General features: G+C 40.7%; 2 protein-coding genes across 2 annotated transcripts; one reads left to right on the top strand and one right to left on the bottom strand.

Annotated features, from left to right (window-relative positions):
• Positions 1-6,859: 6,859 nt before the first annotated feature.
• On the bottom strand, positions 6,860-10,609 carry ncbp2 (nuclear cap binding protein subunit 2). Its single transcript, NM_001006878.1, is given in 4 exon segments — positions 6,860-7,135; positions 7,222-7,360; positions 9,096-9,277; positions 10,507-10,609. Coding segments are annotated over 4 exon segments (462 nt in total). The 5' UTR covers positions 10,576-10,609; the 3' UTR covers positions 6,860-7,063.
• A 164-nt stretch (positions 10,610-10,773) lies between these two features.
• Positions 10,774-11,606, top strand: ncbp2as2 (NCBP2 antisense 2 (head to head)). The gene has a single exon (XM_018094027.2). The coding sequence runs from the start codon at positions 10,979-10,981 to the stop codon at positions 11,303-11,305; it is 327 nt and encodes a 108-aa protein (XP_017949516.1). The 5' UTR covers positions 10,774-10,978; the 3' UTR covers positions 11,306-11,606.
• The last annotated feature ends 3,915 nt before the right edge of the window (positions 11,607-15,521 follow it).

Below are 15,521 nucleotides of genomic sequence, written 5' to 3' on the forward strand. Positions count from 1 at the left end.
CGCCCCGCGATGCCATCCCACTGCAAGAATGTAAATCGCTGGTGGGATGGCATACACGTTGTTATGATTTCCTGAAGTTTCCTCTCAAGGCAACTTCGGGTGACTTTGGGAAATCTCATCGACGCATATTACTGCCCTTAAAAAGACAGGGATTGTGAATTCCACAATGCAGGGAAAAAATTACCTATGTGATAGTGCTGTAGATTTTGTTGAAAATTGTAATTCATTGAGGTTTCCAAAGAGAAAAGGAACTTGACATAAAGTAGTCCACAAATATTTAGCAGCAAAATTGCCCTAGATCTTCATAGGAAAGATACAAATTCCATACAAAGCGCTTTCTCTTGTTCTTATCTACTCTCTTTGTGCTTCTCCATGTTATATTAATGTATAACATTTCTTCAGATAACATATCTATCTCCCTTTCTTTGAATATCTGTTAAAGCTTAGGGCCCACATTCTCATGATTGTGGTTTTAAAAGAAGAAGGCAAGTGTTGGAGAATAGGCACTCCTCCCTTCTTCAGATCTGATGGGAATATACAGTGGTGCTTGAAAGTTTGTGAACCCTTTAAAATTTTCTATATTTTTATTTGATTGGACCTTAAATATCATCTGGTTTTCAAACCTAAAAGTAGATGAATAAAAACTACTTGGCCAAATGAAACAAGAAATATTATATTTAGTTATGTATTTATTGAAAAACAATGATTCAATTACATATTTATTTGTGACAAAAGTAAGTGAATTGTGCTCTCAGTATTTGGTGTGATCCCCTTGTGTGGCAGTAACTGCAACTGAACATTTGCGGTAACTGTTGTTCAGTTTGCACATTGAATTTTAGACCCTTCCTCCATACAGAACAGCTTCAGCTCTTGGATGTTGGTGGGTTTTCTCACATGAACCACTTGCTGTAGCTCTTTCCACAACATTTCAATTGGATTAAGGTCAGGGCTTTGACTTGGCCATTTCAGAACTTTCACTTTATTGTGTAACCATTCTTTGGTAGAACGACTTGTGTGTTTAGGGCTCTGGCACACGGGGGAGATTAGTCGCCCGCGATTTAACTCCCTGTTCGCGGGCGACTAATCTCCCCCGTGTGCCAGAGCCCTTAGGGTCATTGTCTTGCTGCATGACCCACTGTCTCTTGAGATTTTCCTTTTGAATTCTCTGATATAGTTCAGAATTCATGGTTCCATCAGTGATGGCAAGCCGTCCAGGCCCAGATGCAGAAAAACAGGCCCAAACCGGAACACTCCCACCACTATGTTTATAGCTGGGATAAGGTTCTTATGCTGGAATGCAGTGTATTTCTCCAAATATAACACTCCTCATTTAAGCCAAAAAGTTCTATTTTGGCTTCATTTATCCACAAAATATTATTCCAGTATCCTGATCCACATGATCTTTAGCAAACGTTAAACAGGCAGCAATATTTTGGGGGAAGAGCGGTGGCTTTCTCCTTGCTACACTGCCATGCACACCATTGCTGTTCTGTGTTCTTCTGATGGTGGACTCATCAACATTCATCAATGTGGGACAGGTCTTCAGTTGCTTAGAACTTACCTTGCATTCCTTTGTAATCATTGAGGACTATAAGATGCCTTTAAAGGTCGACCACTTCTGGGTAACATAACAACAGTCTTGAATTTCCTCCATTTGTACACAATCTGTCTGACTGCTGATTGGTGGAAAACAACAAGGGGTCCTCTGCACTCTCCCATTATCAATATATATAGGACATTAAGACATTATGTGTGGTAAGCTGCCAAGATATGCCCTTCCCTTTAGCAAAACAGGGATTATTTGTCCATATATTGCAATATGAGGGTGAGGGCGGAAGACCTCTTGTTGCTGTCTATATACATTTTGTGGTCACAGTCTCATTGCACCCCCGCCTAATGATTTAAAATTTAGTGGTGAGCACAACTTCCCCCTTTTTTTTGCTATTGTTGATTGGTGGAGTCCAAACTCTTTAGAGATAGTCGTGTAACCATTTCCAGCTTCATGGGCATCAATAACTCTTTTTCTGTCATTAGACACCACTGTTCAAGCCATGATACACATCCACAAATGTGTTGTATGTGTGATCAGGATTTACTGGACCTGACTGTCATCCTATTAACTGAAAACACCAGACTCTGATTTTACCTTCAAATTATATGATAATCCCAAGGATTCACTTACTTTTGCCACACACAGAAATGTTATTGGATCATTTTTTCATTTATGTATTTTAATAAATACATAACCAAATACAGAGCCCTCCATAATGTTTGGGACAAACACATTCCAGACTAAATTTATTTGCATTAATTTCAATTTCACCACATAGAAACTATAACACTTTATATACTTATTCCCCCTCATTTCATGGCACCATAATGTTTGGGACAAAGTATTGGGAGGTATATTAAAGCAGTCATGTTTAGTACTTTGTTACATATCCCTTGCATGTAATGACTGCTTGAAGTCTGTGATTCAAAGACATTACCAGGTACTGAGTATCTTCTCTGGCGATGCTGTGCCAACCCTCTTACTGCAGCCACCTTTAACTCCTGCTTGTTCTGGTGGCTTGTCCCTTTAGCATATGGAAGGCAAGTTCAGTTGGATTTAATCAGGTGACTGGCTTGGCAATTCAAGAATTTTCAATTTTTTTTTAGCTTTCAGAAACTCCTGTGTTGATTTAGCAGAATGTTTGGGATCATTATCTTGTTGCAGGATGAAGTGCTGTCCAGGGGTGTTTTTGGCCCCTGAGCCTCCCAAGGTGGCCCCTTTAATGCAGCCCCCCTCTCAACCCCCATGCCCTTACCTTTACAGCGTCTCGGGGGTCCAGGGGGGGGGGCCGCATCGCTAGTGTAGAGAGCACGCTTTTTAAAAATGAAACGGAAATTCGTCTCTTAAAGTTACCAGGAGCGGCTTTTTGCCGCCCCTGGTAACTTTGAGGGCGCTGCTGCCTGAGATGAGTTTCTAACTCGCCCTATGGTAGCAGCGCCCCTGGTACTGTCCATTGAGTTTGGAGGCATTTACTGGAACTTGAGCAGATAAATTGTTTCTATATACAGTACCTTAGAATTCATTGTGAACTGCAATCAGCAGTTACATCATAAATGAATAGTGTGCCAGTACCTGTGGCAACCATACATGCCCAAGCCATAACAACCCCCCACCATGTCTAACAGGTGAAATGGTATGCTTTGGATCTTGGGCAGTTCCTTTTTGCCTCCTCAAGGTGCCCAAACACGTCAAGATCCACTTGCTTGGCCAGGTTTGGCCCTGGGGCCAAACGATCGAATTATGGTGACGGCAATGGGCGCAGTCCGTTCGGGGACCGTATTAACGAGCCGACTTGGTCCCCGATTTTAACCTGCCCGATCAATATCGGGGCAATTTCAGGCCAGATGTCAGGCATGCCCGTCGTCGTTGCTGCCTCTACATCGGTCTAAGGGACCGATATCAGCAGCTAGAATCAAACTGTAATCTGGCCATTTTTGTGGCTAAGCAGCCTGCGTATCACCTGGATAATCACAGACACCTATGAAGCCAATTGTCCCAAACAATATGTTGCCCTGAAATGAGGGGGGCTGTGTATAAAAAGTGTTTTATTTTCTTCATGGTGAAACTGAAATGTATGCAAATAACTTAAAATCTGGAATGAGCACTTTAATCACGTCTCAATTGTTTGATTTAAAATTTTACACTGAGGAGCAGAGGGGTAAATCAAAGAATCAAGAAATGTGTCTTTGTCCTGAACATTATAGAGGGCAGTGTCTAATAATATAAATATAATCATATCATATAAAAATATAGAAAATATAAAAGGGTTCACAAACTTTCAAGCACCACTGTGTAAAGAAGTGCTAGTGCTGGAGTCAATGTCAGAAATCCAGTTCAGTTTCCAAAAGATAAGAAACCTCTAGCCAGGATACGGGTTTTAGAGCAGTCCCAAAAACATGGGCTAGTGTACCAATAGCCCCACATTGCCTCCAACAGAGCAGTGATACTACTGGGTATATATGAGGCAGCTTCTGTGGGGGTGCTGTAAATCATATGATTCCAACTTTTTGATCTCTGCTCTGCTGCACATTTACTGGGAAATGTGGTGCAACAAGATAAGAGTGCTAAGGCACTTACAAAGTTAAAGGGTAATAAACACAAATACAATGTTTTGGATTATGCAAAATTTTATACATATCTTTGCTTACTCTTTCTTCAAGATATCTTCCTATGCAAACTGAAGGCACACATTATTCTGTACTCCATACTCCTGTAAAAAAGCTAACTGCACACGCCATCTAGTGGTCAGAAATATTCCACTTCTCCATTAATGGCTAGCATGTCTCAGGCTAGGCACATTTTGCAGGGAGGGACTGTCGACTGGATTGTTGCCTATCCATTAATTTATTTAGGATAAATATTGTACTATAAATTTCTCTATTTTAAACATTAATGACATCAACGAATCCTGTTAAAATAGAAAAACAGGAGTGGGACATTCCCTCTTTAATACATTTTTACTAAGATCCAACACTGCCTGATGTGATTAGTAGCACTTTAAATGGTTGCTATTATGAAACAAATATCTTATGTATCTAACAACTTCTTTGTAAATTCCTCAACCACATATGTTCTGTATCTGTAATGCATCTGTATTTAAAACCCTCATGCTTTGAGTCACTGACCGATTCACGTACTTTAGCTTAGCAAATGCTACAGTTTAGTCCATTTTTTTAAAGCGAACCTGTCACCCTTACCATAAAATTCTGGTAGTACAGACAGTTTTAAAAACCAGCACTTATTTTTGGGTTTTTTTTCTGTGTAGTTCCCCAGATATAGCACTCAAATCAATGCCTTATGTATAGAGGTGTCTCCTGGTATTCTATGTCACAGCTCCTTCTATTCTTCCCCCAACTCCCTTATTGAAGCAAGAAATTATGCGCATCAGTTCATTAGCAGCGGATATGCAAAATTTGATTGCACAGGACCAATGTCATAGTCTAAAATCAATATGGTGACTTCTATCCCAGTAAAATACAGCTGCAGGTTAGGCAAAAATGAATTGACTTACAGATACTTAAATTGTAAGCTCTGTGGGGCAGGGACCTCCTTCCTACTATGTCTCATACCACATGGCACTTATTCCCTGTGCATTTATATATATTTATTATAACACTTGCCTCCCTGTGTGTAATTTTGTATTTTGTAAGACTGTACAGTGCTGCGTACCCTTGTGGCGCTTTATAAATAAAGTTATACATACATACAGATGCAGGTTGCTTTTCCTAAGTTCTTCTGTAATTGCAAAAGGTGACAGGTTCCCTTTAATAATAGTGATGGCTTCATTATAATGGAATAATAGTGCTAACAAGAAAATAAAATTAAATCTCTGTCCAGCTTTCCCTCCAGGGAGATCATTCAATGTACAAAAAAGTTCCCTTATAGGCAAATTCCCTCTTATGGTGCACTAGGCAATTTTTCTGTTCATTCCTATTCCCAGAGGGGAATGTCTCCTCCCCAGGATCACGCAAGGACAACCTTTTAGCTCACACACGGATCACTTGGGACAGGATGTGGAAAAATCTCCAGTATAATTTAAAATAAATCACTCTGCTGCACTTAAGAACCCTGGCAGTAGGAGTGGGTAAAGCTTTTCCTGTTTATGATCAAACCATAATTTGTTATTTTTATACATCCATTTAGTACAAAAGCCACAACATAAAAATCAGCGAGTCTAATGCATATGGAACCTTGGTGTCATGGAATGTTGGGGGGGTAATAATAATACATTTAAGACGACACAAATATTCCAGTATCTGAAAAGATACAAGCCCAGTAATTCTTTGTTTTCCAGAAACACATCTAACTCTACTGTTGACAGGCATGTTGCACTAATCCATCTTTAGCCACGATCCTTTTATTCACAGGGGCTCAGATTTCATACCTGTATCAGGTCATTGGGAACTCACTTGATTTTCCTGTACATACGGCACCAGCAATTAAGTGCGTTAGCGGTACTTGAAAGTTTCAGTATTTCTTTCCTTAGTTCGATCCATGACACACTTGCACAAACCTGTGGTGTTCAGATCAGACCTGGATAGTGAAGAGCCACATACTTTTCCTACATAAAACGTGTTATTTTAGATCAATTTCCTCAATAAATAAATGAACAAGAACTGCGTTTCTGATTTAATTGTTTAATTTGGTTCTCATTATTTAGGACTTGAGCCAAACATGATCTACTTTTCAGTCATATTTATGTAGCAATACTAACTTTCAAGCACCACTGTACCCTTTCCATTGAGATCATGACCAATCATTTACATTTAGAATCAGCTCAAAGTTTCCCCTTAAAATACTTGTTTTGCTATAAACAACCTCTAATTAGTGCTGGGCATTTTCCTTATCCAATGCTCCTGAAATTACATTTCAAAAATGCTTTGATGTTGATTTTGCATGTTGTGATTTCTTATGTAAATAACTTGCTTCAGTAAACCTTTTAAAGGTTCAAAGTCCAGCTGTGATGTAGGCAGTTGAATAAAGGCTTTATTAATCACTACCATAAAACTGACAGAACGGCCAGATTGTGAGGAAGGGAAGAAGCATTTTATTTATGATTACAGTGACAATTTTGTTTCATAGCCATTTTGTTTTCCTACCTAGTTAACATGAGCCAACATGTAGACGGCATCATCACATACAATTGATATGAGATGGCTCAACGCGTTTCGTGTGGTTACGCCACACTTCCTCAAAGGTGGATATTTTGCCATTGTCAGGCACCTGCCCTTTAAAGACACCCTTAATCAGATTATACTGTTCAAATGTTGTGCCAATGATCAGTTAACAGGCGAAAAAAGTCACAAATAGACCCATTTGAGTTTTATTGTTTAAAATAAAAAAAAAATGTCCAGCAATGCATACATATATACAGTTGATTGAAGGAACTTTAGAACACAGTTTGATACTCCCAATGTACAGTCCAATTAAGCTCTGGAAGTAAATGTTGAGTAAAAACAGCTTTGGAGGTTAAGGGCAGCAGATACACATGGACACTAACAGTGTTGTGCTTCATATCGACTGAACAATTTTACCATAGCCTCCTCTTCCTGCATCATAATCTTGGCGGTACTCATCTCTGACCTTTAATGAAAAAGATAAGTTGTATTAAAAACGAGAAACAAAAAAACATACATACATAACAAAACCACACCCATATTGTATGTTACCTGACCACCCGATTTCCCACGTCCATACTGTCTCCCTTCCTTAAATCCTGCATCCCAGTCTGTTCGGATTATTCGATCATCTAGCCGTGTACCATTGATAAACCTCATTGCTTGTTCTGCATCTGTTCTTGTATAGTATCTGATAATGATGATAAGGAAAACTGGAAAAAACACGTTTCTGGCACATACAAACTACAGCACTTCTTTCCCCTGTCTCCTCCTATCTTGTTGGCACTTTTTTCTGATCTAAGATTATCCTTGATCTCCAATACCACCCCCTACCCATCTCATCATTTTTTGCTGTTCATGTCCTAAACTACCTGCACCTTTTCCAATGCTTTGCTATTCAATCTTACATCTCCTTGATGATCCATTTTCTCTTAAAACTAATTCAGTTTTATTCTTATAGGCTTTACCCATCATTCCCATTTGCTCTCATTTTGTCACTTTGCCTTTTTTTCTTCCCAGAAGGCTATTCTCTGCAGATGAAGCAGTAAAAAAGGAGATCTTCTACAGCAGTGCTGTCCAACTTCTATTGTACCGAGGGCCGGAATTTTTCTGGCCTACATGGTACAGGGTCGATATTAGAAGCCAAGTTTTGACCACTCCCCTTTTTTAAACTGAACCCACTTCAAACCACACCCATGTTATCACAAGAGCTTTTAAGACCATGCCCACATTAATGGTGGTAGCACAGCAAAAACCCAAATGGTTGGTGTAGGTATATCACACTTCATTCATATGTGAAAGAATTATATTATATCAAGACATACCCTTAAATCTATATGGCTTCTACTCCCCTGTAGATAGCACAGCAAACCCCAGCACATAATTACACACCTTAGGGACCATATAATGACTATTTCCAACTGCTAACAAACTCCCAGAACAAGCCCCTGCCAGGTTCACCTCCCATATGGCAGGCAGAGTATGGCACACACAGGCAGAGTATGGCACACCCAGACACATACAGTGACACAATGCTCATACTGAGGTGTGAACAGGTGAACAATGTGTGCATTTACAGTTTGAGTGTGAACAATGCAGGGGTAAACAATGCAAACCCTAAAAGGGGTAAACAGTATAGGGGACTAAATGTTTAAACAATACAGGGGGATTACAGCCTGAACATGAGGTGTGAATGATGCAGTGAGCCAGTTAATCTCAGTACTGATAACATTCTTACAAAGGGAGGGGGGGCACTGGCTGCCAGTTAGACAGCCCTGTTCTACAGAAAGAAAAGTGTAAAAAATAACTGGTGGGGACTGGAAGGAAGTGCATTTAAGGGAAATTACTGTGGGGATCTGCTGGAGATTACCATTAAAGTCCAAGGGGTGTGTGTGCTAAAAGAGTGAACAGCGATTTCCCAGACACAGACTGCAATCCAGCCCATCGAAGACACTAGTTTAATAATGAGAATTTGGAAGTGAGATCTGCATTTAAAGCTATAAAACATAGCTTAGACATCCTGGAAGTTAAGGGCCCCAACATTGCTGGCTTTTAGGACTAAAGGGGAGCTCCCAAACACCCATACATCACATATTAGGTGTCTATTTACCTTGTAAAATTTAAATTCCTGTGTGAATTTAAACGATTTATATTGCATTTCACTACATTTTGTTATTGCCTTCTGTTTCTATTTTCTGCATTAACTACCAATTTATTTCCGCCCCGTCTTGTATAATAAATACAGGTTTACTTTTTACTTGTGTTGGTATACAGTGGGAAATCTTTGGGGTATCAACATAGTCGTATTGCTAGTATCCAAGCCACACCTAGGGGTGGGCTACATTTATATATACCCGGTCCTCCTCAAAAGTGGGCAAAAAAAAAAAAAAAAAGGATTGAAAAAAAAAAATATATAAAAAGGATACTCTACAAAACAGAATCCACAGGCTGTTTTCTTAATCTTATCGAGCCCCATAACAATTTTTTTAACATCGCCGCTCTTGCTGAACAGTTCATGGATTTGTTCCTCTGTTGTATAAAATGACAGGTTTCCTACATACAAGGTGCAACTGTGCTTTAGCAGACACTCCTGATCAGACCGGTTTCCCTGTAATATAAACAAATCAACATAATTAGTGATTATTTGGAAGACAAACTGCATCCTTATTTTCTTATTAAAAAAAAATAAACTTTCACAGTCTTTAGAGGCAGCCCTGCCACAATCATTAAAATCATCTAGTTCTCATACAATTAATTATTCAATGCATTTATCAACACAGATTGTTTTGTAATAATTGCCTGCTTAACCTGGGTTAACTTCTATAATGCAATAATGTCAGTTTAAGCCTGACTGCCACATCAAGTCACTCCATGCTGGCAGGTCATTCAAGCCAATGCTATTGCAGATACCTCAAAGCAGGTAAGTACATTAATACGTTCAGACAAACTACCTTCTGGTTCCTCTGGAAGTGTGTGACACATACCCAATTAGATGACAGAAACTAAAAGGTGCCCATACACTATAAGATCCGCTCGCTTGGCGATGTCGCCAAGCGAGCGGATCTTCACCCGATATCCCCACCTACAGGTGGGCGATATCGGGTAGCAAGTAGCTTTAAAAAAAAATAATCCGATTGTTTTGCCCTGGGGCCAAACGATCGGATTACAGTTGCGGCCATGGGGCAGTCGGTTCGGGGGCCACATCAACGAGCCGATGCGGCCCCCAATCCGACTGGATTTTCTAACCTGGCCGATCGATATCTGGTCAATTTCAGGCCAGATATCGGTCGGCCAGGCCCCTCGTTTCTGCCCCTACACGGGCAGATAAGCTGCCAAGTCGGTCCAAGGGACCAATATCGGCAGCTTCTATCGGCCCGTGTATGGGGACCTTAAGAGAGAAGCACACACCAGCATGGGAAAGCAGGAGCTCATAGGGTATATGAGAGATGCCCATAATGAGTTATTATGAACAGGCCGGACTGGCAATCTGTGGGTTCTGGCAAATACCAGAGGGGCTGGTGAGGGCTGTTTGGGTCTCTTTGAACTTAAAATGCCAGGGCCTATTTTGAATCCCAGTCCAGAACTGAGTGTGAGCCCCCAGTGTTACATGATACAGGATTAGAAACCGGCAATAGAGTTCTCAAGTAGGGATTATTGCAGTAGGGGAGAATGAAGCAACAGAACAACACACAGATCCCGCTGGTACTGTAGCTCGTATCCCGGCCAGTGAGACAAAGGAGGCTGGTTCTGAGCAGAATGCGTGCCCCCACTGCCTACAGCACTACTAACAGGCACAGCCCGCCCAACCCAAACAGGTAGGTGCCGCCGGCAGCTCACCCGGAAGTGCTGGTCCCGATACTGACTCAGCTCCACGTACGAGTCGCTCTTTAGGGCACCCAGAGCCATGTCGGTTCTTCCTTACAGAAGCTACAGTCTCCTCACTAATCTTCTCCAAGTGGCGCCCATTAAGCCGCACAAGGACCAATCACAGAGCAGCAGTGTAATATTGTATCCGGGTGAACCGGAAACTATAGTGAGGTCAGGCAGGTGACCGTGAGAATTGGGATTGGCGGAGAGCGGCGCACAAGTGCAGTCTATCGAGCAGTGAGTGAGTATGGAGCGAGTGTAGCCGATAGCCGGGACTGCTTTTTATACATGGTGGGGCGCAGCGATATAATTCATTTGCACCTCTGCCCAGTTTAGCATTTGTACGTTTTGCCGTAGGTGGCGGATCTTACAGAGCGGCAGTATGGCTCAATAGTGAATTAAGCGACATTGGTGTTTGTGAGAGCGAAACTGAATTAGCACAATGGTTCTGAGGAGACTGCTCTTTACTCTGCTCAATAACCCCCAACTGATAGAGAAACTCTCCGAGTCCCGGCCCATACGGAGAGCAGCGCAAATCACTGCCTTCGCTGTCACCAAGGCTCAGCTGAGCGGCAAGGACGCGGCCCAGAGAATCCTGCGCTCCGACACTGTGCGACAGATCCGACAGGAGACGAGCAGGGCTGGGCCCCCCCGGGACATGTGGGAGATGGGCCGCAAGGCGGAGCGCATTAAGGACACTTTCCTCAGGGAGTTCCGGACTGGGCTGCAGGATGCCAAGAAACAGATCAAAAGGGGAGAAGGGAAATAATGATAAACTGTAGCCGCACACACTGCCCACTTACACACGGAGGCAGCTGGTTACCTTGCCCTGGCACTACAGCAATATCCAGGGCCTCCCACATCAGTTCCATCACTGGGCGTAGTTACCCATAGCAACCAGTCAGTGGGTAACTGTTAGCTGCAAACTGAAGTTTGAAAACAAACATTTGATTGGATTTCATAACTACTACTGCCCTGTGTGGGTAAATGAGCTAGAATTTGTCAGCTTGTGACAAGGTGCCTTTTAGAGAAGATTTCAAAATAAATGTATACATTTGTGTTTAAAAGCATTGATTTTGCTCTTTTTTTTATTTTACCCTGAGAAAGTAGATGGTTCATAATTTGTACTTTGCTTGTAAATGGGGAAAGCCCTGGGGTCCCGCTGGATGTAGAATGCCCAATAACACGCATGTCAGTTATCTGTTTTTCCAGGAGTAGCTTCATTATTAACAACCTGGTTAATCTGGTTGTCATTATTGGGTTCCACAATATAATGAACCTTACCCCTAGACACTTGGGAATATCCTGAATTTTCAATTCTTTATACCAGCTGAGTAAAGCACTGGAGGAAACAATAGTTGTGTATGTAGGCAACAGGATTTCTTTTGGTAGGAATAATAAGTCTAATACTGTAAGCACAATGCTTGGGGAGTTAACAGAGCTTAGTATATTTGGTAGAGCAACAGTGTATGTAAGCAGGGTTATTCTGAAGTCAGAATAGGGAGACGGGCATACATTGCTGCAATAGCATGACTTTTGTTTAGTGTTGTATAGTACTGCAGTCCATGACCTAATTATTTTATATATATATATATATATATTTCTTTTCTTTTTTAAGACTGGCACACCCTAATTAAAATTCAACTTCTTTATTGTGAGCACACTGCACAAAGTTCCGACGTTTTGGTCCTTACTCGGACCTTTCTCAAGGATATATAAAAAATAACTGGGAGCAGAAAGAAGGATTTGATTAGCAGTGCACAAATAATCCCCCTGCATAACAGTCACAACAAATGGAAAATGAAGGTTTTTTTTATATATATATATATATATATATATATATATATATATATATATATATATATATAATATGCATGCATACATACACTGGTAATCTAATAATCTGCCTCATAAAGACCAACATGGAGTAGCTTCAATCCCCCTGTTTAGCTCAAAATATAACAAACATATAGAGTAAAACAATAGGCAAAATGAAGATTAGTGGGGTGGTGCTCACTAGAATAGTACCCTGGAACAGCAGTCCAGGGTCTGAGATTAGCAATTATCACTCCCCTCCCCAATGATTAACCCTTTGCTTTTTCTTTTAAGGTGATTGTACACATTGTGCTTTGTCCCTCACTGAAAATCACCTCTCCTGAGGTTGAAAATGTCAGAAATTACTTTGACATTGGAAACTGCAGAAATTGGTGCTGCATAATAATGCAACATGGACACCTGCAATTCTGCATGATTACATGATCTACATGTTTTACCTGTAGCGAGTCCTGCAGTTCATAATGACAAGGGATTTTTGGACACTTGTTCACGGGGGATGTGATTTCCTGCATGTCATCACCCATTAAAACATAATTTTTTAGCTTCGTGAATTGTGGAGATACCCTTAATAAAGCAATTTCCTCCCCAAGTGAGAGTTCGCAATTAATCTTAGAGAGAAAGGATAACTGTAATTTTTTCTGTTGCTTAGTGAATCTGGCCAATAATGTAATGGGATTTGGTGTTTTAGATGATAAAAAAAACCTGTAAACGATACCCTTTTAACTGGTGCCTTGTTAGAACTGGTGCTTACCCATGTAACTTGTCACATGACAAACAGATTTAAATACATCTTTAGTTGTTGACTGTAAAATGACATACCCAAGAACAGCAACCATCCTCCCATTCAATCAATATAATATGAAACACTAGCTTTTTTTATGTATTAATATTTCTTTATTTTCCCCATGCCATCTTTAGTTTCACTGAACTGCAGTAAAGTGCTGCATAAATTGATGATGCTTTATAAATAATAATAAGCCTCCTCTCTGCACTGCTACTATATAAGGGGCTATCTAGGTCTGATGTCTGTGGCCATGTTGACAAGAAAGAAGCTTTTTTTTTTTTTTTTTTTTTTTTTTTTTTTTTTTAAAATAGGTTCATGACCATTTTTTTTACTTAATACAATTCAATACTATTAAAAAAATGAACATTTTGTGCTTTTCCTGTAGGTAAAAATATAAATGTAAGTGCATAAAGCCATGAAATGGAATAAACAAAATATTTAAATCCCTTAAAACAATCTGCAGCCAGTGTTACTAAAAGGAGACAGTAATACAGGTTGGAAAAAGGTTGGCCAAGTTCGACATATATTGCATGCTGAAGGTGCAGGAGAGCTGATACACACCAATTGTGTGGATATTCAAACTAAACAAAGGGACTGGAATAAAAGACTAAATCCAGCAGTTGTTAAAGGCAACATACTGCAACCTCCCCTGACTGTCAGTTGTCACAGGGCAGCTGTGGGCACTGATGTTTTCCATCTGTGGGAATCTTGCAAAGTAGAGAATTGTCACACTGCCTTTTCTCGTAATTGGCAGGAGGTCGTCTGTGAAACAATTTATAAGTCAATTCTATTTCAGAGGTGAAGCTCTGTAGATCCAGCTATGCAAGTTGCAAGCAGTGCCAGTATAGTTTTGCTCTAATTCTTCAAATCAGCTGCAAATTGCCCAACTCTGAATCTAAAATTGCTTTTCTTTAGATTTGCCTGTTCTTCTAAAATGTTTAACACATGCGGCAGATTCTCAGCCTGTAAATAAACGCAGGCAGAGAAACCTTAGGCTCCTGAAAGCTTCATGATGTGCGAGCACCCAAAGCCATTCTAGACAGTGCCCAGAATAACACCTTTTTTACTTGCATTGAGTCTTTGTTTCTACTGCACAAGCAGCTCAGTTACTTCCTACTCTAGCAAGAAGCTTCACTACCTTTTTCTGTTCTGAGCTCTCCTCTGTCAAAGAGGTGCCAACTGTGCATGCCTTGTTGATTTCCATTGGAGCAGAGGCAACAGGCCTGCACAGTAGACAGCTGTTTGACCGCCTTTACAGTCAAAAGGAGAAGGAGAACTCAGAAAAGAGGATGGAGCGTTGCTCTAGACTAGGAAGTACTTGGAATGAGCTGGAGTTTTCAGTTTGTTATTTAGAAACCACATAAAAATAAATGCAGGGAGAAAGAGAAAGGTATGTTATTCTGGGGGCTGTTTAGAGTTTGAGGGATTTTCATATAAAAGCTAACTTCTCCTTTAAAAAGTGTTTGGAAGTTGAACAGCCACTTTAATCATTTAACGGGACTTTCCTCATTGTCTTTTTGTTATACATGCCAGTCACTGGAGATACAGCTGAATGCAAACATTTTAACTTGTAAGTTAAAAAATAGGAAACAACTACTGCAAGAATCAGTGGGATCAGCGAACTAAACTGTATATGTGCATTAACATTTCCACATAACGTTCCACATAACCAAAGAATTCCTGGAGTAGCTGGCCCTTCTTTTCACTTACTGTTGGATCTGCTGACCAGGGTCCCTTTACTAACTTGCTATTAAGAAGCTTTTAAGCCAGAAGTCAATTGACTATTTAAGTAAAGTAAAATAAAACAAAATAATAACAAAATAACAGAGTTTCAAGTACAGATGCAATGTATAAAGGATATACCTGTACCTAAGCCTACCTAAAGGTCCCCATACACGGGCCGACTATAGCTGCCGATATCGGTCCCTTGGACCGGTTCGGCAGCTAATCGGCCCGTGTATGGGCAGAACAGAGCAGCCTGGCCGACCGATATCTGGCCTGAAATTGGCCAGATCTCGATCGGCCAGGTTAGAAAATCCAGTCAGATCGGGGACCGCATCGGCTCGTTGATGTGGTCCCCGAACCGACTGCCCCATAACCACAAATGTAATCCGATCGTTTGGCCCCAGGGCCAAACGATCGGATTATTTTTTTTTAAGTTTCTTGCTACCCGATATCGCCCACCCATAGGTGGGGATATCGGGTGAAGATCACCAAGCGAGCGGATCTTATAGTGTATGGGCACCTTAAGTCTAAGATGTAAGTCTAGGTCTAAGTCTCTAACTATATTTTGACCTCTCTGTGAGCCATCTTATATACAAAATCCGATGCATTCAAATCCAAAACTCCACCCCTGTCAAAGGGT

The sequence above is a fragment of the Xenopus tropicalis genome, chromosome 5 (genome assembly GCF_000004195.4).
Source record: "Xenopus tropicalis strain Nigerian chromosome 5, UCB_Xtro_10.0, whole genome shotgun sequence".
Taxonomy (NCBI): Eukaryota; Metazoa; Chordata; class Amphibia; order Anura; family Pipidae; genus Xenopus; species Xenopus tropicalis.

Coding starts and splice junctions, on each gene's coding strand:
- ncbp2as2 (XM_018094027.2), top strand. CDS start 10,979: ATGGTTCTGAGGAGACTGCTCTTTACTCTGCTCAATAACCCCCAACTG.